We start from the raw sequence: 26,199 nt of genomic DNA, 5'->3' as shown, positions 1-26,199 counted from the left end.
GGGAATTGGCATCGGAGGCGGGGCTGATTATGGAGAGTTCCCATTCATCACCGCTGCAGCAGGGGGAGGGATCACAGTTGGCGATATCATCTTAGAAATCGGGGGAACTCCTATTTTGGGCCTGACTTTAGGAGATGTGCGTGGGCTCCTAAACTCCTGCCCCCATCCAATCCGCATCAAGACAGTGTCTCCAGGTACTGTTGGAACTGTACATTCTCAATTGTCTGGGCTGAACATGGATTTTTGTTCTCTAAATATTTTTTTTCCTCCAGTGGTGTATCTTATCGCTGTTAGTGATCCTTGTTAATTATTTAGCAAGGACACATTAAATTGATCAAAAGTGACAGTAAAGACGTTTAGAGCGTTACAAAAGGTTACTATTTCATGTAAATGCTGTTTTTTAAAAAAGTCCAAAGGAAAACCAGTCTCCTCTTAGCTTATATCGAAATCCTCTGACCTTCTTCTTTACAAATCCTAGTTTTGTACTTCTAATTCTTGTCCGTTGTTTTGATCTCTCCCCTGCATTTCCGCGTTCGTCACTTCTGAGCTGCGCATGCGCAAAGCCGACCTCATACGTCATTCCCCCGGAACTGCTTCCGTTTACAACAGTAAGCGCAAGCTAGATTCAAGTGATTATTACGTTTTGAATATGGATATTTTTCTTACAAAAATGCATCGATTCGCTACAGAAGGCCTTTGTTCACCCCCCGGAGCCATGTGAGACACTTTTTTTTATGGATGGGCGATTTTTATTTAAGTTCTTTTGGACTGATGCATGCAACACCCGCTGAGTGGCATTAAACAGCTTGAAAGATCAAAGACAATTTTTAATATAACTCCGACTGGATTCGTCTGAAAGAAGAAAGTCATATACACCTAGGATGCCTCGGGGGTGAGTAAAACACAGCCTGATTTTCATTTTTGGGTGAACTAACCCTTTGATCATGGTGTCCATAAAAATATTAAGCAGCACAACTGTTTTCAACATTGATAATAATAAGAAATGTTTTTTGAGCAGCAAATCAACACATTAGAATGATTTCTGAAGGATCATGTGCCACTGAAGACTGGAGTAATGATGCTGAAAATTCATGCCATCACATTTAAAATTACATTTCAGAATATACTGAAATAGAAACCATTGCTTTCGAATTGTAATAATATTTCACAATATTACGGTTTTTATTGTATTTTTGACAGTTAGTTTAGTATAATTTTAAATATTATTTATAGCTTTTATTTTTGTATTTTCAGTTTAATTTTAGTTCACGTTTTAGTAATTTTGTTATGTGCCTTTGTCATTTTTATAAGCTTTGTTTTATTATTAGCTTTAATTTTATTTCAGGTTCAGCTTTACTCATTTTTGAACATCAACTAAAACGTTTAATTCAGCTTTATTTCAATTCAATAATTCAATATTTGAATATTATCAGTTTTAGTTAATAATACCAACACAAGTTTTTGATCAAATGGAAGCAGCCTTGGTGAGAGATTTATTAAACAAGAGATTTATTTAAAAAACGATTTTATTATTAAAAAATCGTACTGACCCCAAAATTATGAACAGTAGTGTAAATTGATAAATTTTTGTGTTAATGTTAGTCCTCCTAACTATACCACTATATCAAGGGTTCTGACCCCCGGTTTCACAGACAAGGCTTAAGCTAGTACCAGACTAAAATGCATGTTTGAGCTGTCTCAACTGAAAATATCTTGCTCTGACATTTCTTAAAATTTGTCAGTGTAATTGTTCTGTCAAGATGTACACCTGTAATGTTTTCTTCTAAGGCATTTTTGTAAAAGTTGCTTAAATATCTTATTTAAACTGAGGCCTAGTCCTGGCTTAAGCTAAGCCCCGTTTGTGAAACCGGGCCTTAATGTCATAACAGTATGACATTCTCCGACAGCAAAAAAAAAAAAAAAAAAAAGGTTTTCTGAAGCAGAACAAAATCCATCTTTGTCAACTGTTCATATAAAGAGTTTGGTCCCTGGTTGCAGGATTGTGGTATTGATGTCACATGGGTTGTATGTCACCTGTAGGGGGCGCTGATATTTATCACAAGGTGACATGGCATGATGATTTTTTTTTGTCAACCAGTTTGTCACACCTGACCATGACTTCCTCCGTCCTCTATTAGATTGATGAGCAAGGTAGTCCTCTACCTCCCCCTCTTCTCTCTTCTCCTCTCTCTCTCTCTCTCTCTCTCTCTCTCTCTCTCTCTCTCTCTGCTGTTCTCACACCTCTAACACCTCCAAATACTAACTGCAGAGTATTAAATTGAGCTTTGTCAGTAAGGTTATAATTCACTGTTGTATGTTGCATTAGCTGATGAGAATATCTCATAGACCTAGAAATGCAGACTTACGCATCCTGTTCTGTTATTAATATCGTCCTTTGATCTGCCTGTGTATCCTATATAAATGCAGTGGCCACAGAGAAGAGGAGCTTTGTGCTAATTCTGGCACTTCTATTTTAAAAAAGATCAATATGTACTGTCCCTGCATGCTGAAATACATTCAAGTCTTTATAAAAGCAACTCTGTCTTTCAAACAGTGGAACTGATCATAGTGAACGCCTGAGGATTTGCTTCATTTAGTCCTGTTTCATTTCCAATATTTCATGTTGATTTTGCACTTCTGCAATTTATTGAATTGCTATACTGGATGATAAATTAATAAACTAAATGTTATATTGAGTGATGCTTGCCTGTGCAAGATTTGCCACCATGATGTGTGATGTGTTCTGGGATGTGTTTCCAAAAAGCAACTATGGTTGCAAGTTCTGTTGTTACCAGTAGAGTTCAATGGAATTTACGAACATAGTTAGCTAATGATGCTTTTGGGAAATGCACCCTTGGTTGCCAGATAGATGCAATATGGCTGCTGAGCAGTTCTGAGTGGCATTTAATGTGCTTTTACAGTTGAACAATATTTTTGTTGTTTCCTTTAAGCTTTCTAGTGTTTTCAACAAGTTGCTATGTGGTTTCTACTGTATTCTTGATGGCTTCTATGGTGTTTCCGATAAGATGATTAATGTGTTGCTGTGTGGTTGCTAGGATATGGTTTGTTTTGGTTGTTCAAGGTTGTTCCAGGAGGTCGCCAGGTCATTGTTGCTGAGGTGTTATTATTTTTTGTTTTGTATATTTTTGATGAAATCTGAGAGCTTTATGACCCTCCATAGAGAGCAACACAACTACCACATTCAAGGCCAAGAAAGGTAGTAAGGACATTGTTAAAATAGTCCATGTGACATCAGTGGTTCAACCGTAATTTTATGAAGCTACGAGAATGCTTTTTGTATGCAAAAAAAAACAAAAAAAGACTTTATTCAACAATTTCTTCTCTTCTGTGTCAGTCTGTTTTAATGATGTCCTTAATGCGTTTCTGGGCCTTGAACTTGTCAGTTGCGTTGCTGTCTGCCGGGTCAGAAAGCTCTTGGATCTCATCAAAAATATCTTAATTTGTGTTTGGAAGATGAACGAAGGTCTTACGGGTTTCGAACAACAGGAGGGTGAGTAATTAATGACAGAATTTTCATTTTTGGGTGAACTATCCCTATAATGTTTTTATGCAGTTGGGGGTTGCTAGTGTGTTGTGGGTTGTTGCCAGATCATTGCTATGTGGTTACTAAGGTGTTCTGAATGGTGTTTGGTGCATGCATTGCTATGTGATTGTTGTATTTTTTGCTTGTTGTATGTTCCAGCAGTCAGAAATCTTCTTAACGTTTAGAAAAGTAACAAGCTACATGATTTGAGGTACCATGTTCTTAGCACAAACGATGCAGGACTAGTTACGTGTCGGTGAAATTTGTACAGATCCCTGACTGAATGCAATCCACACTAATTTGGCTGAATTAAGTAGATGGAGTTCAGAGAGAGCAGCAGGCCAGCAATAGCATCCTCCTGTAATAACATAGCGGTCATTTCATACCTATATGCTGTGTGTGTGTGCGCGCGCACATGTGGTTTCAGGGCTTATGTTCCTTTATGAGAACTGTGAGCTGTGTTTTATTACTAAGAGAGGTGGGGTGGGGGTGGGTCTGTCATTTTGATGGGTTCGAGAGGCACTCTGTTCATCTATAACAGCCAAGTGGCCTGTCATCAGAGACCATAAACCACAGCAGATGAAATAAAGAGATCAGCCATGTTGAGTGGAGCAATGGGCATCCGTGCCAAGACTGTGTGTGTGACATTTTTCACTTTAATCCAAGGCTGTCTATGTGTGTGTGGGAGAACGTCTCTGTATGGCACACACTTTTCATTATAACCCGAATGTGTTTCTACATAGCGCAATACGGCATTATACTGACCATAAACACGTGAATTCATTGTAGTCTTCGATAGCATTTCTTTGCAGTTCTGGCTGGAAGGTAGAACAAACCTGGCTTCATTTGATTGATTAGAAACACCTCTAATATCTACAAAGGTTAATCAATACCGCCTCCAGGGACTGGGCAGAATTTATCTGTGTGTGTGTTTATTTTTGCAAGCTCTTCAGTTTTTTTGAATTGCAGATTTTGAGTTGGGTAAGCACATTGTCTCATTTGTAAATGTTAATGTATGGGATATTCTTACTGTATGTGTTAAATCAGAATGTCTCTGTTTGTTCACTTGTCCAGCTTTCGCCTTCTAATTCTTTTTCTCTCCTTTTTCCAGGCTCAACTCTATGCAAGGATCTAAGGTTATATCTGAGCAAATGTTTCACACCAGGTTCAATGGACAGTCAACTCCAGCAGGTGATCCGAGAAAACCTCTACTTGAGAGCTGTGCCCTGTGAGTACCCCAAAAAATACTGTTCAGAAGTTGCCCTTTTGAAGCTTAAAAAGATCTATATAGAGGTCTAATTTATGTTTATTTCAATGAGAAGTGTGTAGTTTTCCAGACAGAATAAGAAAGTGACACTCAAACACTCTTCTGTCATTGGTCAGACAAACAGATAGCCCCGCCCCAAACTCACATCATTGGATGATCTGTTGCTGTGTCTGAATGCTTAAACAAGCAGAGCAATGTTTTGAATCCTTAAGACAACTAAAAATGAAACTAAATGAGACACTATTTTCATGATACATATATCACTATTTAGAAAATGTTTATATATGGTAAGAATTTAAGTAAGATTTAAGGTAAGATTAATGGGGATAATTTGACTTTAGAAAGATTTGAAGAACTGTTTTATAGTATTTTATGTTAAGATATCTTTTATCTGAGTCTGAGACAAATCTGAGAATGGAAAATCAAAGCAAAAGTCTACATTTGCTTCATTTAATCTTATTGCATTGATTCATTTGTAATTATTATTTTCTATGGTTAAACACACATACACACGCAAGTTTAAACAACCCAATAAACTACTAGAAAATGAGCTTGTTATTTCATGCAACAGCTCTTAACATCTTGCACACAGACTGATCAAGCTCAAGGTACTGCAGTTTTTCTGATGAAGTGTTAATTGGGGTGTGATCCATTTAATGGAAAGCAGGTGTTGACAGCTCCAACTGGTTTCACTGCGACAAGAAAGGCAGGATGCGAGAGAACGAAAGAGAGATAGAGAAGGGAAAGGTGAAGATAGTTACAAATAAACCATTTTTTCTGTCATTTACGTGGCATTCTCATCCTCTGTCCCAACATGTTGTTATTTTTCTAGTGAATGCCAAGAAATGTTTGAAGAATCAGTTTTTATACTTTACACAATCCTCTAATATGAGCAGTGGTGTTTTGAATGCACATCTTTGACGCTTTGTGAGAGAAAACCCTTTCCATTTAACATTTCCATGCTTTTCACTTTGCTTTTCACGCTCTTTTCTACCAGTCGTCTCTCTTTCACATCCTCTGTTCCGCTCAACTCCCTGTTGCTTAATTTTTCTCTGCCCTTTATCCTGAGCTTTAAAATCCTAATTATATTTTGAGTAATTTCTTTCCCGTTTTAATCTTTGTGCAGTGATAAGACACAGATTTGGATTAACCTCCATCAAAATCATAAGCTTTTGTTAAGTAGATGAAGTTCTGCTAGTTTTTGCAGCGGAATTATTACCAGAGACATAAAAGCAGGGGGAAATCATAGGTGTATAAGTCCTGCCTTTCAGTTAAAAGAGCCAGTCACCACTTTTGATCGAGTACGCTCACTCTAAATGCATGATTACCCTAAAAATTAAAGGTTTATAGTGTGATTTGAGCTAAAGAAGCTGTCGATCAATCTTGTCAGATTTTTATTGCTGATTTGAAATCTACTATTTAAGCAGAATTTTGACTAACAGTTTTGGAGATTTCTATTATTTACATAGAAAGTAGTTGTCTGGAGTGTTACCAAGATGGCCGCTGAGTGAACTGAATAGCCTTAAGGGGACTTTGAATTCATTGTGAAACTTTCGTGGCCACTTCAGGAACTTCCTGGTGAGGCTGGCACTCCGTTTTTCTCTTTCACTGTTCCTCAGACATTGTTTGAAAAGTTTTCAGTCAGTTCTCATGGTTCACCCAGAGGACATGATGGCGTCTGGCTCTGCATATGTGTTTGAGCATGTGTGGGAGTGTGTTTGAAATGTTGCGTAGACTTGAGTGGGGTAATCTCTGATTTATGGTGAAGTAGGTCATGCCGAGCTTGACGCTGCCCGCCGTGTGCCATTCTGCTTGCTGAGCGAGACGCACACAAACAAACACACAAACAATAACTGCAGGCATGCCTTTGAGCTTGTCTTTGGCTCTTCCAAAACACACATAAGCTTCATTTGTGATACAGCAACACACTTCAGGATCCACACGTGCTGCTCTCACATGGTCACCCTCGAACGTTCATTATTTAAATACTTGCACAGAACACTGAACACACAAAACACACTGTTCTGGTTAGTTTCCTCTTCATCTCAGTTTGCTGAAGGAGGAAGAGCCCCTACAGCTAGGTACTTTTGATTCCCAATTTTATCCTCACCTAAAAATGCTACAGTTAGTCCTGGAGAACAAAAGCAGTTTGTACAGACAGGAGTGTTTGCAGATGTTTCAGCTGCTGATGTGCGATAATAGTTTAAAGGTGACATATCATGAAAATCTGACTTCACAGACACATTCTGGGGACACCAGAGACTTATATTACATATTGTAAAAAGGGGCATAATATGTCTCCTTTAAGCCACTGTGCACATTAATTTTCAGTGATCCTTTGTGTTTGAACTTGCAGATAAAATTCTGTTGCAATATCATGCAATATTTGGCCAAAATGATAATTGAAGACGTTACTTTACCCCTCTTTGATGGTGTATTCAAGGTACTGTATCTGATTATCACATTAAGACTGATTTCACAGCATAATTTGCCAGACTGACAGACTGCATTTGAAAAAGCTGATTCTATTATGATAGTGAACCGAGTTCGGATTATGAATAATCATCACAAGGCAGTCAAAGCTTTAAAGGACACAGATTTGTTCAGAGGAAAGTGACCATGACGTCTTTTACAGCATGCAGAGAACTTATCAAAAAAGTCCCTTAAGCAAGACCGCCCAGTGAGCAGCCGTCTTGCTAATGCTTCCTATTTCTGATCTTTTTTTTTTCTATTAATTTTTTCAAAGTGGTCTGTTTCCTCATGCTTATGTTGTCTTATGGAGTGTTACTTTTTTGTTGCATCACACAATTACTAATACATGTATGAAAATCTATAGGCTACACATAAATGGCTTTCAGTGCTTTGCTTTGTGATCATGAGTTTTGGATAACATTACTTTAAAATTAATGTTATATTGTTGTGTTACTCCTATTGTATGTATTATTATTATTTACATTTAGTAATTTAGCAGACACTTTTATCCAAAGCGACTTAGAAATGAGGACAAATATTATGTTACATTTTTTCTTGACACACATAACATTACTTTTATCACACTCTCATTGAAAGTCCCATTAACACCAAGTATAAAATAAAAAGTGAATCCACATCCTATGAAACAGATTTCATTGAGCCTATAATCATTAAATAATAAAGATTTCTCTCACTTCAATGCAGATAATTTGATAATACTGATTTCATTCACAGTGATATAGTGAATATATTTTGGTATAATGACTATAATAGAGGTGTACTGTTAGTAATAATAGCAGAGCTATTGTAATGCAGTGCTGCCTGGCAGGTGGTGTATACATTTATAGGAACATTTTCATTTTGTCAGCAGTTTCTTTTCATATCTTTTCACTCTCTTTGTTACCGTTTTGGCTTTTTTATATGTTTCTTATACTGTGAGACCAGCTCTATCAGCTCTACTGACAGCTGAGTATCTTGAATGCTTCATTCAGACACATGGGCCAAATGCTTTTGTATGATCTTTGTTATCTAGCAGAATGTCCAAGCTGCTCTTTTCCATAGAATGAAAGTGAGTGATGGCTGTCTCTTGTCCCCATCCAATTTTATTGTATGGAAAAATATGTTCACTCAAGAAAGAAAGTCATACAGGTTTGGAATGACATGAGTAAATGATAACCAAATTAGCATTTTTGGGTGAATTATTCCTTCATTGTAGCATAGCTGTGTAGATCACTCAGCCTGACCCTGAAGGGGCTTTAGTTTGGCTAAGCAGTGGACAGGAAGGCCTGCTGAGGCCTCTGGGTGAGAGTTCTAGTTTCATCTGACAGAGATGGAAAATAGCAGAGTAAACAGTCTGGATGCCTCCAGCTTGGTAGTCATACTTTACCTGTCCAATATATGCAGCAGTAATGTTGATGGTAATTGGGGCGACGAGAATGCATAAACCATCACGCCTTGATCTAAGGTCAAAAATGAAATAAATAAATCAATGCAAAGCCTGTCCTTGAATCTGCTGACAAAAACGAAAAATGTTAAATCCTTATGTTGATTTTTAATGTTATATTGTGGTCAACATATTTTGTTTGTGTCATCTTATAGCCACTGTGTGAGTGGCCAAAAATCAAAGGCAGTATTGAATACATATTTTACAGAGAAGGCAGTCCCAGAATATCCGAAATGGGGGATGATAAAAAAAGAAAGCAAATAAAGTGCAAATTGCCAACCAAAGGCTTTTTTTCACTAACTCTGTCCTCCATTGCTCAGATAATTTAGCCTTAGTGCAAACAGCACATGATTTCTATTTACACATTGCATGAATATCATCTATCAGTATTTGCACTTAGTGTGAATATGATGCTATTTGTAGCTCTTTACATATGGTGCACATGGTATCCAGCACTATTTACAGTCATTGTAAGTAGCATATAGCTTCTTTTGAATAGCTGCTGCCTAAATATAATTCATTCAATACCAAAAAGTATTAAAATAGTGAGGTTCAATAGCCTTTAGGATGTTGCCAAAAAGTGTATTAGCATTTCAGCAAAATATCACGGGCAAAAGGTCCATTGTTCATTATCACACAGCCCTTTCTTTTGATCAGTGTGACAAAGTTGTGTGACCAACTTGAACCTGTTGTGAAATCTGCTTGTGGAAGTCTTTCATACCCATAAGAATTTCCCAATTGCATGGATTGCCATTGAAATTACTGGATTTTAGTGCATGACAATTTGCTTAACAACTTTAAACATGACCGTAGCTTTATACAGCAAGGCAGCTTACTAAGAGCACAAGTGTGTGTCTAGTCAAATGACTGCAGTATAATGACTGCATTAGACAGTGTATGACTGTATCAGACCATTATTACATAAGGTCTGTCTCATATAGCTGTAGGCAGGAGGACATTGTGCAAATATGTTGCAGTAATGCATTCAAAATACAGTCTATATAGTGGAATACTTAAATCCGCAGGAAGCATCTTAATTTCATATTTATATTTCATTTTATATTTATTTTCATTTTGAATTTAATTCACTTTTTGATTGTATTTTCTGGATTGATTGGATTGTGTAATGCTGCTTATCCCATTCCTCATTTCAAGTTTATAAAGAGGTCAGCAGTATGCAGACAAGCAGGTTTTAATATCAATTTTTAGTGGAGTAAATTCATTCTCACTATATGTCCATTTGATTCCCACCACAACAGATTATATTGTTTTTAGGATGTATGTTCAGAAGTCATTTTGTATTGATTCCAAACGAGGGCACATTAGAATAAAACAAATATAGCTGCTGTTCAATTAAACCAAAGGCATTGAACAATAGTCATCGACTGGGCCAGCGGGCTGAGAGAGAGTTCACATGGTCCACTGCTAAAGCGGAGCGCAGGACATAAAGGATTAAACCGCTTAAAGGAATTAAGAAACAGTTGGCCGTTTATCAATTATTCATGCAATAGAATCAAATTAAATGGCTTTTGTAATGGGTAAGTACAGAGGGGGTCTCTTTAGAGAATAGATTGAATGCTACAGAGATTACTCTGCTTTTGTATGACGTTCAGTGAACTTTCCAAATCAGCTGGTTTGATTGCATTTTGAAAACTATAAATTACTTTTAAAACTCTTTTATATATCAATGCTGTTAAACCGATGCATGAAGGATTGATTGAAGTTGCATCATTTTCCCTTTGGCATCATGTGTTTGTCATTAGTTTGCTTTGTGTGTGTGCCTTGAGGATAGTTTGTGGTTCTCCACCACAGTGGAAATAAGCTGTATCAGTACACCCTGCTGAATACTAATGTAGAAGGAAGACTTCTGCTGAGTGTGAACTGAAGTGTCACTCTTGCTCTTGTCTAGCTGTAGGTCTCTCGATCTGTCATAAGAAGGACTTTGGGTTCGCTGAGGTCACCGTGAGGTTATATATAGAAGGTCACCATTGTGACACAATGGGTCAGAAACCTGACAAACAATTAACGAGCTCATTATTAATTCATGGAGGGAGAAAGCTGTAATGTGTTCTCGATGTCTCTGATGTGTTCTTCAATCATTTGCCTGGAGCTCTGAGAGAATTATTCACACTGAGCTTGTCTGGTGTCTGTGAGGAAGTATCACTGATATCCTCTCCAGCCTGTGGGAATTTGGTGATATTTGTAGACTTGTAAAACAGTGGAAGATCTATAGAAGAATATTTTATCATATTTGTAATAGTAGCAAGCTGTTGTTTACCTTCCAAGTCTATTTCAGTGACCAGAAACAGTTCTTATGCCACTCACTATATTTCCATCCCATTACTACTGTATATTAATATATACAAATTTGCAGCAAATTTTCAGTAATAGCAATCTACATGCCAACTCCAAAGACCCTGTTGGATAAGTATTTACGGTATACAAAGCTTAACTGTATTTTCACCAGTAGTACCCTTCAGTTTATTTCATGCAAATTCTTTGTAAGTATTTGGAGTTTTTCTTACTGCGTTTTCATTCACATTTCTGCCTCAAAGTAAAATATAAAGATAACTGGGAGAAAATTTGAAATAAATGCTAATAAAAATATTTTCTTGCAAGCTAGAAATTAAGATGCAGATTATGAGATGTCAGCTTTACGTTATGAGAGTAGTTGTGATGTAGTTATGAAGTTATGACATATGAAGTCACAATTAATAATTTAGAAATAAAGACAAAATTATTAAAATAACCACAGATTTTGGGATATGAAGATATGGGGTACAAAGGCACAAATATTAAAATAGGCCCCCAATTAGAGAGATAAAGAAATGATTGAGCTATTAAAAAGGCACAATTGTGAAAGTCACAATTTTGAGATATTAAGGTCCAGTTGTGAAAAAATAATTGCATTGGTGAGATATAAAGCAAAAGTTACTATTTATATATAAAGGCTATGTATAGGATCTTTATATAAGATAAAATTGTGATATATAAATGTCCAATTGGGGAAAATACTTGCATTTGTGAGATATATCACAGTTAGGAGAAATAATAATGGTAATGGTTAGTAATTTTAAATGTGTACGAATGCTTGAATTATACTTTTTGAGATATTAAGTCACATTTATGGTAAAGTGCAAATGCAATTGTGCTAACAGCAGTACTGGGAGAAATAAGGCCATAATATTTAATTTTATTTTATTTATCAGAAACAGGCTTCCAAACTCACACACTCACACACACACACACACACACACACACACGTTGTGTTTCCATGTTTTATGGGGACATTCCATAGGCGTAATGGTTTTTATACTGTACAGACCGTATATTCTATTGCCCTACACCAACCCTACACCTAAATCTACCCCTTACAGGAAACCTTCTGCATTTTTAGATTTTCAAAAAACTTTTGTAAGCTTTATAAGCTTGTTTCCTCATGGCCTAAAAAAATGTCCCCACAAGGTCAGAATTTACTAGTATTACTATCCTTGTGGGGACATTTGGTCCCCATAATGTGATAAATACCAGGTACACACACACACACACACACAAACAACAACTGTTTAATAGCAAATAAATTACTTCAATTTCTTGTGGAAATTTAAATCAAATTTATAAGTTTACCATGAAGACACAGAGAATGTTTATTAAAGAATTTGTCCTCATAATATTTGCATACTGAATTGCATTTGCTCTTCTTTCTGGCATATATTTGTATACTGAACTCTGTTTGGTTGTTTCTTTCTCACATCTATTAACCATCTATCCATCTCGTTACGTGTCCACTGGCATGAAAGAAACCCGCTCAATACAGTCCAAACCACCAGCAGTGTGCCACTGCAAAACACACAGCAGTGTGCTTGTCTCCACAATGATCTATGATAACGTCAATAAAGTAATTGTGTATATTACTGATTATTAAACGAACACGCAGTTGCGCATACATCACAACACACAGTTTGCAACTGCATAACTCGTGATATGTAGAGACCTTTCCAGCGTTCACAGCAGTATGCTGGCCCAGAATCCTCTCACTGCATGTGCATTAGGCATTGCTTAATTTTGTACACACACATATGCTCCCACACACACCCTTGAGGCCAGCCTTAAATTAGACAGACGATGCATTTCGCTCTCCTCGCTCCGAGTGTCCTCTTGTCTCGCTGTGATTGACGTGTGGTGGGTGTGGCGGTAAGTAATTCGGTCTAATCATTCCAGCAGGCCCCTGGCTGTGTGAGCTGCGGGTGAATATATCAATACACACAAACAAACACACTGCAGAGTGCAGGACCTCCGAGCCAAGCGCTGGAACTAATGTTCATGTTGTGATGTACTGGGGGATTTCGCTTATCAGACTCTTAATTTGAGATATTGAGGTAGAAAGGAGGTAGGATCTGTGTGTGTGGTAGAGGAGCGATAAAGAATTCGTGATTGATGTTGTGTCAGTGTGGAGCCGTTGAAAGCCTACGGAAAGAGGGAGGGCCGTGTCAGATTTTCGAGGCTGGATCGCTGTAATTGGTCTGGGCTGTTCATAGCCCTGTTAACTTGTCAGTCAAGGCTGGATGGAGAGGGGATAAGATGCCATCTTAATCTGAGAGCGCACACCCACACACACACACACACACACACACACACATTGAGCTGAAGGCTGCAGTGCGGGTCAGTGATCTGTCAATAGTTCTGTAAGTTATTTGAGTTTGCTGTATTTAATGCATCCCTTGCTTTTTGATGCCACCCTCAGGTACGACTAGACAGCCACGAGACAGCGAGATCACGGGAGTCGACTATAACTTTGTCTCCGTTGAGGAGTTCTTCTCGCTGGAGGAGTCGGGGGCGCTGTTGGAGAGCGGGAAGTTCAAAGGTCAGCCCACATTTACGACCCCATACCTGAATAATTTATGAATATAAAGAAGAGGAAGAGTAGAATTGCAGTGAAAATTAATTGCTTCATTGTTTTAATGTTCTTTAGATGCTTTTTACGGTCATGCATTACGTCTATGGCACTTTTGTTGATCTATTGATTCACAGTTCTAAGAGCTCCATTTACACACATTAACATGCATCAACACAACTGTTGTGTTGGCAATACTTGTCTATCCAACAGCTCAAAGTTAAAAGGGATCATTCACCCCAAAATCATCAATTTATTTTGATTCTCACACCAAGCCTTTATGACTTTTGAAGAGCCTGTTATGGTCATTTTAGTTATTTTTGGAGCTTGACAGTGCTCATCATAGACTTGTTGTTGTTAATAGAAAATTGTTGTCCAGGAATTTCTAATAAATACCTTATTTTGTGTTATACGAGACAAAAGTCATATCTGATATCAAGAAAATATGATGAAATGGGGCTGTATGTCTGAGACCACTAGTGAAATTGCTTCTATTTTGCATTTTCCATGTAATTTAATATTAATAGATACATAGGGCCAGATTTACTAAACAGGGCAAATTAGCGTTAGAGCGCAATTCCATAAAAACACAGATGGGAGGGGAAAATTCTGCGGGTGATTTACTAACAATGTGCACATTAAAGAACACAGACGCAGCCAGATCATTTCCATACTGACCAGCACAATCTACCAAGAGCAGTGCAAATTACCGAATGCTTTAAGACATGCTTTTTTTGGGCGTTAAATAATGGCGCAAATACCAGTAATTTGACGTGCGCAGCTGTTAGTAAATCGTGTTGCATGATTCATTTTAACACTCTCCTCCCATAAATTTTGCATCTCAAAGGGAAACTCTGACAAATACATATTCAATAAGGTCAGGTGCAAAAATAACTGTGTTTCGGTGCTAATTCTTCACTGCGCATCTTTAGTGAATCCTGACACTACTATTTTAATGCCAAAAGACGGTTTTGTGCTGGGGCAAGCTGTTAGTAAATCTGGCCCTTAATGTTTCTATTCTATTCTATTCTATTCTATTCTATTATGAGCATAATTTAAATGAAAATATGAATTAAAAATTTTCTGCTCAGTATTTTTCAGTTGGTTAATATGCCTTTTTAATGGTATTTTAATATCTTAATATATTAATATGGTTGAAAAATCAAGCAGCTGAACCTGACTGATGTATTGTAATATGGCACTAATATCTAAAATACAGTGATATCACAAATGAGAAAGCCAAACCGATCACAGAATAAGTTGCCTATGAGCAAGTACACTGTAAAAAAAAGTGTAATTTTAACAGTAAAATATTGTAAAAATGCAATGGAAAAGGTTGCTACAGGTTGTTCTGTATGTTTACATTTTTATTGTATTTTTTACAGAATTATTCTGGAAACCACAGCTGCCAGGATTTTTGTAAAAACAACAGAATTTTTTTTTTACAGTGTATTATTTCACTTTAGTTTATCTCATTTTGTCTCATCAGCTGTAGCCTTTAAGTAACTGATCATTTTTTCCTCATTTTTTCCAATTTTACTTATTGTAAATTGGAGAAATGCTATCAGGTTTCTACTTTGAGCCACACAAAGTCAGTTTATACTAACAAAAATGCTCATTGTCCATTACACAGGTAATATACCCTCTAAAATAGTCATTTCAGAGCAAATGTATCGCAATTCAATGTTCATTGTGGAATTGGAAACTCATTCGTCTTCATTATTACTGTGGGCTCTGTGACACATGTGCCTTTAGCATGTTAGTTATGGCTCTCAGGGGCAGGATCACCTACCTCGCCTGATTAAACAAATCAAATGTATTAGCATAAAAAATGCTGCCGCATTTACAAAATGCCATAAACGCCATTCTCACCTTGCCGACACGGCAAGATATGATTTACTTACAACTGCAAAGGCAAGTTACTCAATCAGTAACAGATGGAGATCAGGGTTCAAATCTGTTGAAAGGTCTGAAGATATAATGTCACTCCTGTTGTATAGTGTTCCATCCTTGAGGTGTTTTTTATGCTTTTAGAGAATATACTATGGCAATATGATTATCATGCGTTATTAAGGTGACCTTGATTGCAAGATTTTGTTGCTCCTCTTGGCTATTTGTATTAAAATAAAGCTATGATTCACTCTGCAATTAATAATCATGCATTTCCATGGCTTTAATCTAAACTTAAATCCCTATCCTATGTAAATTGTTATGTTAAAAGATACTAATAATACATATGAGATCAAATGTGACACATTTCCTGGACAATGAGGTCAGAGTGGTTCAATGTTTTGCAGCAGATATTATAAACCCTAAAATAAGAGCCTAAAGAAATGCTTCATATAATAACTGCTGAGCAATAATTGTCCCTGAAAGACCTGAATGACATGCTTTTTATATTTACTGGATTAGGGAACTACTACGGAACCCCTCGTCCGGTTCACATTAATCCTGATAGTCCTCCCATCACCTACCAGGAGCACCGCAACCTGCTGAGAAACTTCCGCACACGTAGCAAGTCCCTCAGCAATCTGGAGAAAGCAGGCGAGGAGGGAGACAACAGCGAGGAGGACTCAGGTCTATCAGGTAGGAAGAATACCCATCATTCACAGCATGCACCTTGTGTTTATTAAATGTTTTTGGTAAATTTGTTGCAATACTCTCATATACCAACCCTCAATACATTGGATAAAAATGGCTCTATTCAATATGCAAATGATTATGCAATTCTCAAACGTCTTTATATTCATATTATATTGTAGTAGGTTTGTGTATATGAAATAGGTTTACAAAATATAGTCGTAAATGTAATTTATATTTATATTATGTAAAATTATATAACTTTTTTACTACAATGATGTAGTATACATTTTAAATGCATAACTTTATATAGATTTTTAAATTATATGCCATTTGATAATTAAAAAAATAAAAATAATTATTAAATATTTATAAAATTTTTTACTATAATCAAACCACATTGTCCCCATGTTTTCCCATTGTATTCTGGTGATGTTGGATTGAGTTTAAAATGGCTGCAATTTGTGATCTCTATTACAGTGTGATTTTTATTACATTCTGAAGTCTCATACTTCAGAATGGACCTGAATTCTGTAACTTATAGACAGTATGGGTCATACAGACACAAAATTGATAAATACTTTATCCACAATTTCTTTTTTTTTTTTCATGAAATCAAAATAAGCGATACTATTCTAAATAATTGAATTTAAACTTGTCAGATCAAGCTAATACATAGATGCCTGAAAGTGGCTGTGCTGAGTGGCTATGATTATTCTTTGTTTTTTCTTGTCTTGCATGCTCAAATTGACAGCAGAGTAGTTACCAGGCAAATAATACTTTTTTTTTCAGTCATTGTTTTCCCGCTCTGATGTGAGCTCTAACATATAAGACCTGAATGACATGCTTTTTATATTTACTGGATTAGGGAACTACTACGGAACCCCTCGTCCGGTTCACATTAATCCTGATAGTCCTCCCATCACCTACCAGGAGCACCGCAACCTGCTGAGAAACTTCCGCACACGTAGCAAGTCCCTCAGCAATCTGGAGAAAGCAGGCGAGGAGGGAGACAACAGCGAGGAGGACTCAGGTCTATCAGGTAGGAAGAATACCCATCATTCACAGCATGCACCTTGTGTTTATTAAATGTTTTTGGTAAATTTGTTGCAATACTCTCATATACCAACCCTCAATACATTGGATAAAAATGGCTCTATTCAATATGCAAATGATTATGCAATTCTCAAACGTCTTTATATTCATATTATATTGTAGTAGGTTTGTGTATATGAAATAGGTTTACAAAATATAGTCGTAAATGTAATTTATATTTATATTATGTAAAATTATATAACTTTTTTACTACAATGATGTAGTATACATTTTAAATGCATAACTTTATATAGATTTTTAAATTATATGCCATTTGATAATTAAAAAAATAAAAATAATTATTAAATATTTATAAAATTTTTTACTATAATCAAACCACATTGTCCCCATGTTTTCCCATTGTATTCTGGTGATGTTGGATTGAGTTTAAAATGGCTGCAATTTGTGATCTCTATTACAGTGTGATTTTTATTACATTCTGAAGTCTCATACTTCAGAATGGACCTGAATTCTGTAACTTATAGACAGTATGGGTCATACAGACACAAAATTGATAAATACTTTATCCACAATTTCTTTTTTTTTTTTTCATGAAATCAAAATAAGCGATACTATTCTAAATAATTGAATTTAAACTTGTCAGATCAAGCTAATACATAGATGCCTGAAAGTGGCTGTGCTGAGTGGCTATGATTATTCTTTGTTTTTTCTTGTCTTGCATGCTCAAATTGACAGCAGAGTAGTTACCAGGCAAATAATACTTTTTTTTTCAGTCATTGTTTTCCCGCTCTGATGTGAGCTCTAACATATTCTCTTTCTTCTTGAGGAGCCTGCAAACCTGTGTTCCGTGTGTTATATTTCAGGTTTTCTTGTCCTTTATTATTATTCCACCTTTCCCTGACATTTGGATCTGAGGAGAAAGCACAATATCAGGCACAAAACACAATAGGGATGCACCGAAATGAAAATTCTTGGCCGAAGCCGAACAAAATGAAACACTGGGCCGAATACCGAACACGGGTTTTCAAAATTTTTCCCCCATGTAGGCCAATTTTGCCATTTTTTTCACCATTGCATTAATTAAATTGCCAAAATGTGCTTTTTACTGTTTTGTCCTGCTTTTCAAATAAAAAGATCAATTAAAAAAACAACAATTTAAAAATATTTACTTAACACTGAACATTTTTTTTACATTCTAGCAGACATTAAATTAATAAGTTAGTAAAATAATATTTTTTGGCAATTTTTGAGACTTGAATCAGGCATGTATTTTTTACTGTACAAATAAAGGCAGCCTCGCAGAGCAGAAGAGAATTCTTTTAAAACATTAGAATATATTACAGATCCCAATTTGAACACTATGTGTGAATGTTATAATAAATGTATTAATAGAGCTGTTGTAGGGGAATTATTATTATCATTATTATTGTCTTACTTTTTTATTTTATTTTACAGAACGACAGTAAAATTACAATACTAACATTTATGAATGTCGATGGAGTTGTTGCTTTTTCTCGGCTTTTATTTTGGCAGAACCCCGCAGGAAGATCTCAGTGCTTCTTTTTGTTGACGACAGCATGCAGATTTATAAATGATTCTCATTACGAATTTGGGAAGATGTTTGTTGCACGTATCACATTGTCACATGGCTTTAAAAAAATTCACTAAAATGTTAATGAGCAACAGTGAAATTTTCATTTCCGAATAATGAAAGAGATTTTTTTTGCTATTTTCGGCCGAATAATTTCGGTTGCCGAATATTCGGTGCATCCCTAATATAATATATCACAGAGGCTTGTCATTACACAGAATTCTCTTGTTATGAAACCACCGATTTTTGGTATTTGATTTTCTTTTTCTTTTTTGAAGACATGATTAAAGTACATATGATTTGTATTGAAGACAGATGTTTTATAATCAATGTTGGTTGCAGAGCAAATAAAAGGTCAGTGTGACATCAGTCTCAGTCTCTGTTCTCCCGGAGATCTGGAGAAATAGAAGTGGCACTGGTTCTTTTGCAATATAATGGGCTTCCAAGCATTCCAATTGCTCTAACTGCACACTTCATGAAGACGTTTGAGAGACTGGTCTTTGAACAGCTCAGATCCCAGTCACAGACCATCTGGGCTTTACTGCAATCTGCCCACCAGCCACACATTTGACAGGATGCTGTTCTGACCTACATACTCCACAGGGCATGATGCTCCCACCTTGATAAAGATGGCACCACTGCCAGGATTATGTCTGTCTGGTTAGGTTTCATTTGGACTTTTCCAGTATCTTAAACACCATTCTGCTCTCTTAAACTTGAGATCAAGTTTATGTTGATGAGCCCACATCTAAGAATGCAGACTCCCCTACCTGTCTCAACCACTTTAATAGGTTTGAATCACAAGTAATCGGATTTTCCTTGATATGTTCAGGTAAAAGTGTTCATAAGAAATCAAAAACCAACCATTTAGCATAATTTCATTAGTGGTTAACTAATATATTGCCAATGCTGATGTATTGGCCGATTTTTGGCATTTTTTAAATTATCGTAATGGCTGATGATTTTTCCTGTGCGGGCGATGTGTCGGAAGCAGGACTTTTATTTTGATAGCTTTAAATTCTTGATTTCAGTCTATGCTGCGCTATATCTAGTTGGCCGCTATGTCGTATTTATATCATATTCACTGTATGCTGTATGTAAAATTAGCACTGCCTTTTCTTTATTTGAAAAAAAAAAAAAAAAGATATCCAGTCCTGACACACTTACCAGATTACTGATTGCAATGTTGGTTATAGTGTTTACTTCCTTTTAATTTTAATTGCAATAATTTTTTATTACGTATATTTTAATTAATAAATATAATGTAAAATAAATATACATTCAATTTCAGCAATTGTTATTAATATATTTAAATTAAATAGAGAGCAGGGTGGCCAATATATATGATATCACACTAAGATATCGGCATAGGAAATAAAAAAAAATCTATGTTGTTCGATCACTATATTTCAGTCCAATCTTAACAGTTCAGTTAACAAGTGCCACATTTCGGCACTGATTGTTTTGTGATATACAGTTAGTCTCAATGCAGTGCTGCTGTTGCAAAGAGACTCGTGCACTGCTGAAAGTAAATTTAGGAATGTGATGAGTAAATGTTTAGATGTAGCTTTAACAATATGATTTATAATTTACATTTAAAGTTAAATTTAACATTTCGATGTTAGCTCAAACAGTAGAGCATGGCGGCAGCAATGCCACGGTCATGGGTTAAATTCCCAAAACTAAAGTACTGATAAATGTACACTTTAAATGCAATTCAAGTCTCTTTGGTTAAAAGCGTCTAGCAAAAAACGCTAACATTTACATTTTGCTAAATAATTACATATTGCAAAATATTATCCATAAAAATGTTGTTTTTCTGCACATGAACTCGATTAAATATACCATAACATATGGTATGTGGACTAAAAACAGTAAAATTCATTGCCATATCCATCATGATTACTAAAATAGCATCTGTATGCCAGAGTTCACAGCATCATTCGCCTCCTGGTAAATATCAGTGCTGTTAAAGCAGATAGAGTGTGTATATATGACACTCCAGCCAAGGGTGTATGTGTTTGTTTACAGCTGGGCTTATGATTCTAGTGGGAATATGCTAATTACCTCAGTACATAGTACAGGTTGCAGATGTTCAGGTCCCAGCTGGGGATCTTTCATATCCACTTTTCTTTGTATACAAGCACATATGGTATTTCAAGTGATATAAGAGGATGTCTTTATATTAAGGAATAATTGTAGAGTGAGGGACAGGTTCAGTTTAGCAGCAGAACAGCTTTCTCCTTAGATAATTGAACAGCCATTCAACATATATGGACAATGTATTTTAAGTTGCAGTGAATTACACATTATAGAGGCACAAAACAATTGTAAAAGCTATAGCTTACCCTTGAGAAAAAGAAAACTAAGTATACTTTTGCATGCTTTTAATAGAAGTACTTGGTTTGGAAATAATATTAATATCTTACTATTATATAAGGACATCCATGCAAAATGAAGGTTAATTTTTCAGACACTTGTTTGTATGTTATTTGCAATTAAAATGAATGCATTATAGTTTTTAAATTTATATTAACTGCAATTTAACTTAACCTAAAAGTGCTTTTTGACACTTAAGTAAGACTTCATATCTAAATAAGCAATTTCATAATTCTAGAAATATGATTTAAGTGTGCTGCTGAATGTACTGACAAGCATTTACAGCAATTAAATATACTTAAATGTCATTTCTATAGAAACTTGTATGTCATGTATTTGTAATGACGAGGCTGCAATTTAGTACATTTAACTTTAAATGTAATATTAACACACTACAGTTTTAATTATAATCAAGTATGTTACACATGCTTTTGTTAGTAGTCAACACATGAAAATAAGTGTACTGTAAAGCATGATGAAAGATTATTAAATCACAATGATTTAATTACATATTGTATGCTATACCGAGTTTAATTATCCAATAATCCGAAACTATTTTTGGTTTCGGTTTCCAGCTAAATGAAAACTGTAATTTTGGTTTCGGTATAAAATGATTTTCAGTATATCACCACTTGTGCTAAGAAGCAACAAAAAAGTTAGTCATCTAGCCTTAGAGATTGTCAGAAGACATTTCAGAGTTTAAGACTTGAAGCCGACAAATCTGTCCAGTCAACTCTTTCATAACTTCACTTGGGTTTTGTTTGTCTGTGCACTTTTGTCTGGCCCTGGTGTCTTCACCCCATGGGCAGTGGCACGGATGACAGAGGCATCGATCAAAGCATGACATTGAAGCCAATCAACAGAGGAGGTTTACATACCGATCTGTCTCTATGGATTAAATGTACCGCTCTGTCTCTTAGATGCTGACCCGGCTTAAAGTACATTTCACAGCTGACACTGAAGCGATTTCCTTTAGACTGTAGAATGTGGAAAACTTGGTTTTGCTTTTTAACAGAATAACATTTGTGAGAACATACACAAACAAACACCACATACTGCAAAGTTTTGGGAGTGACTAACACATTTCATTATCACTTACTTTATCATTCTGTGTGTATACGGAATACAAAAGTCACTTCTGAACCTGTGATGATTGATATGGTGATAAACACAGCAATGTTTTGGTATCTTGTGGCTGTAGAAACGTGAATGGTGACAGTTTAACGAATTTAGAAGTGTCTGTGACAAATAGCAGTGCCCAGAAATTTTAGCTTTAAAATTTAGTTTAAAAGTAAAAAAAAAAAAATTGTTTTCTTGTTGGTTTCATGTGATTCAATATGTTTTAATACCCTTTTCAAGAACACTTTTAATTTAATAACTATTAAAGTGAGTCAGAACAGCCGGCATTGTAGTCTACTCTCCCAGGATCAGGAAACAGTCCTCCATAAAATGTGGTGAAAGCTGATCTGGCGATCCACAGCACAAAGTTGATGTATTGCATGATGCATCATTATATTGCATGACGAAGCAGATATCATCCTCTTTTGGAAGGCCAAACAAAGTAGTTTCGCTTTAACAACGAAACACACAGCGTCTCCACGACATGGCAATGGCGGCAACAATACTACAGCGAGAATAAAAGTTACGCCTTCTTTCTTTGCGTGAACATTTGGGTGGCGGTATGCAAATCTTCCCACATCGTGATGTAGACGTGGGGGCGTGTTAGAACGAGCCGTTTTAGGTAGGCGTGGTTGACTCTTAACTTTTATAAAGAATATCTCTTTGGATTTGAGATTTTAGTCTTTGCAACTTTACAGATCTTCTTTATGCACCAAGAGCTTGTAACACTCAAAAGAGAAAGGAAAAATTTAAATCGCATCATATGACCCCTTTAAGATTAAATCAAGTAATTCATAAACATCTTTTTGAGGATTTGTAACAAATGACATTTCACAACCTGATCTAACTCAGCTATGCCATAAAAAAATATTAAATTACCTGATAATTTAAGACAAATCCGCTTATTTAATTATGAAGACTTTTTTGCCAAACTACTTGAAAAGAAAAAAGAATTTCATTCTTTTAAATATTTTTTTTATGATCATGGTATCAGGATAGTAATATCACCCTGATATTTTCATTTTATGAACAAAAAAATTAATTTAAAAAAACATGCTCTTTTAGTCAAGCCATTTTGCATGAATTGCAGTTGTGATGTACTACAGTATTTTTGAATAAATTAATAGAAAGAGAAACAGTGATCCACTGTCAGCAGAAGTGTTGTTAAATGTAATCTGTTTAATTACTTATTTGATTTTACTGAATTAAAAACTAGCTGATCAGTTCAGATACAACATGACAGATATATTTAGCTGCAATGTAGATATGGCCAATCACAGACAAACACATTTTATAGGGACCTTGTATCAGGGGCGTAGCCATCATTTCAGAAGTGAGGGGGACAGAAATGTTATATATATATAATACATTTTTATTCTATAAGATTTTTTTCCTATGTTTTCCTAATGACAATTTTAAGATATGACTAGAAATTTTTTTTCCATTTTTATCACATATAATATATATTAATATATATTTATATATAATATATATATGTTTAGTTTCTATGCTAGTTTCTTATAAATGATAGCCTATGTCAATTAGCACTGCATTATTCATATACTTTATTTATTTATTATCTGGAGAAGACAAACACATATGAACCATATATTACAGAGGGTAGTCTGGACTGCTGAGCGAATCATTGGTACAACCCTCCCTTCTCTCCAAGAAATGTACTTATCCAGAGTGAGCAAAAGGGCTGGCAGAATCACTCTGGACCCCTCACATCCAGCACACTCCCTCTTTGAACTGTTGTCATCTGGTCGACGCTACAGAGCACTGAGCACCAGAACGGCCAGACACAGGAACAGTTTGGGGGGGGGGGGGGGGGACACGTCCCCCGCATAATCTACGCCCCTGCCTTGTATAAACCTAATGATTTTTATACTGTAAAAAAAACATATATTCTATCCCCTGAACCTAAAGCCTGTTTAAAAAAAAAAGTCCCCACAAGATCAAAAATTTCAGGTTCTACTGTCCTCCAAATATTTGGTCCCCACAATGTGGGATTTACCCGGACCACACACAAACTTGAAAATGTGTAATGTCTGTTTTGGGTTCGTTTCATGTTCTTGTTTTCATGTCTTTTATTTTGTAGTTTGATTCATGCTGTTAGTGTCATGCTTCCCTTGCCCTCATGTATCTCTGCCTTGTGTATGTGTCATGTTCTCATTGGTTATTGTCTTGTCATGTGATTATCAGTTCTGTTTTCTGATTGGTTGTCTTAGTCATGTCTCATTGGTTGCTTTAGTCATGTGCCTTGTTCCCCATTGGTTGGGTTGTGTCATGTGATCCTTTTTGTTTGGTATAAGTAGCCCTCTTGTTGCCAATGTCTCTTGTCGTTTATTAATGTCTGTATCTGCTGTCGGTGAGTCTAGTCGGTTCATGCTATGTCAAGTGTGTTCAAGTCAAGTGTGTTCAAGTCAAGTCTGTTCAAGTCAAGTCAAGTCTTTGTTTGGATTTCACTCTGTTAAATAAACTACACATGGGTTCTTCAACTTGCCGTTCAGCGAACTGCTCATTACAGAATACACGACCAAGAACATGAACCCAGCAGTTTCACGTTTCCTCTGACTGCGTCAAGGAAACAGGGCTATAGAGGAATATGTGGAGGACTTTTGCGAACTTTCTCACTGTGTGGACGTGGCACTTAAGGACATTTTTCGTTTTGGTTTAGACTAACCCCTTCGTTCAAGTCTGTCTGGGGGTAAGATTTGTTGGTCACTAGAACAATATATTGACTATGCTTTGTTGCTGGCTGGTTCACCTCTTACTGTTGGGATGGCTTATGAGGAGCCCTGCAATTTTGCACTACCATCCGCACCAGACCACTTTCACGTTCCAACTGTTATGTCTGGAATTATTCATGTCACGTCAGAGTCTACGGAGCCTGCTCACGTCATGTCTGCCAAGCCACAGTCTGCTCACGTCATGTCTGCTACTCCACCGTCTGCTCACGTTATGTCTGCTACGACAGAGCCTGCTCACGTAATGCCTGCTACTCCAGGGCCTGCTCACGTCATGTCTGCTACAGTACCCAAGCTCCTGCAGATGCGGAGCTAGGGCCAGGACTAACAAGACTTATTGCCAGTGTAATAGACCCACCACTGATGTCAGTGAGAGTGGTTGGCATCCCAGTGGTCGCAACACTCTCAAGCCCGACAGGCCTCCCTCTGTCTACTGTGCTGCCCGTAATGGCGATCGCCATTTTGAGCATGTGGGCTGCACACTGTGCTCTAGAGGCCTCTTCTGTCCATGAGTCTGCTCCAGAGGCCTCTTTTGTCCATGAATCTGCCCCAGAGGCCTCTCCTGTCCATGAGTCTGCCCCAGAGGCCTCTCATTTTCACGAATCCGCTCCAGTGCCTCCAGAGGCAGCGGCGTCCGCTGCAGAACCTGCAGAGGCGGCGGGGTCCGCTGCAGAACCTCCAGAGGCGGCGGCATCCACTGCAGAACCTCCCGAGGGTGCAGCGTCCGCAGAGGGCCTGCCACCCTCTGCTGCCCTTCCTGTAATGGCGGTCGCCATTTTGAGCATGTGGGCTGCACACTGCACTCCAGAGACCTCTCCTGTCCACGAGTCTGCCCTAGAGACCTCTCCTGTCCATGATTCTGTCTCAGAGGCCTCTTCTGTCCATGAGTCTGCTCCAGAGGCCTCTTCTGTCCATGAGTCTGCTCCAGAGGCCTCTTTTGTCCATGAATCTGCCCCAGAGGCCTCTCCTGTCCATGAGTCTGCCCCAGAGGCCTCTCATTTTCACGAATCCGCTCCAGTGCCTCCAGAGGCAGCGGCGTCCGCTGCAGAACCTGCAGAGGCGGCGGGGTCCGCTGCAGAACCTCCAGAGGCGGCGGCAACCAC

At 36.9% G+C, this 26,199-nt stretch overlaps 1 protein-coding gene across 1 annotated transcript in view; it reads left to right on the top strand.

Moving 5' to 3' along the window:
• Positions 1–26,199, top strand: part of LOC107683889 (membrane-associated guanylate kinase, WW and PDZ domain-containing protein 2-like) — an 85,466-nt gene that overhangs the window by 17,561 nt on the left and 41,706 nt on the right. The window contains exons 3-6 of the mRNA XM_016479953.1: positions 18–194; positions 4,656–4,772; positions 13,472–13,591; positions 16,034–16,207. Coding sequence (XP_016335439.1) covers positions 18–194; positions 4,656–4,772; positions 13,472–13,591; positions 16,034–16,207 — 588 coding nt within the window. The remainder of the gene's footprint in view (positions 1–17; positions 195–4,655; positions 4,773–13,471; positions 13,592–16,033; positions 16,208–26,199) is intronic.

This window comes from Sinocyclocheilus anshuiensis, unplaced genomic scaffold (assembly GCF_001515605.1).
Source record: "Sinocyclocheilus anshuiensis isolate Anshui unplaced genomic scaffold, SAMN03320099.WGS_v1.1 scaffold1625, whole genome shotgun sequence".
Classification (NCBI taxonomy): domain Eukaryota; kingdom Metazoa; phylum Chordata; class Actinopteri; order Cypriniformes; family Cyprinidae; genus Sinocyclocheilus; species Sinocyclocheilus anshuiensis.
This window is presented reverse-complemented; position numbering and strand designations above follow the sequence as displayed.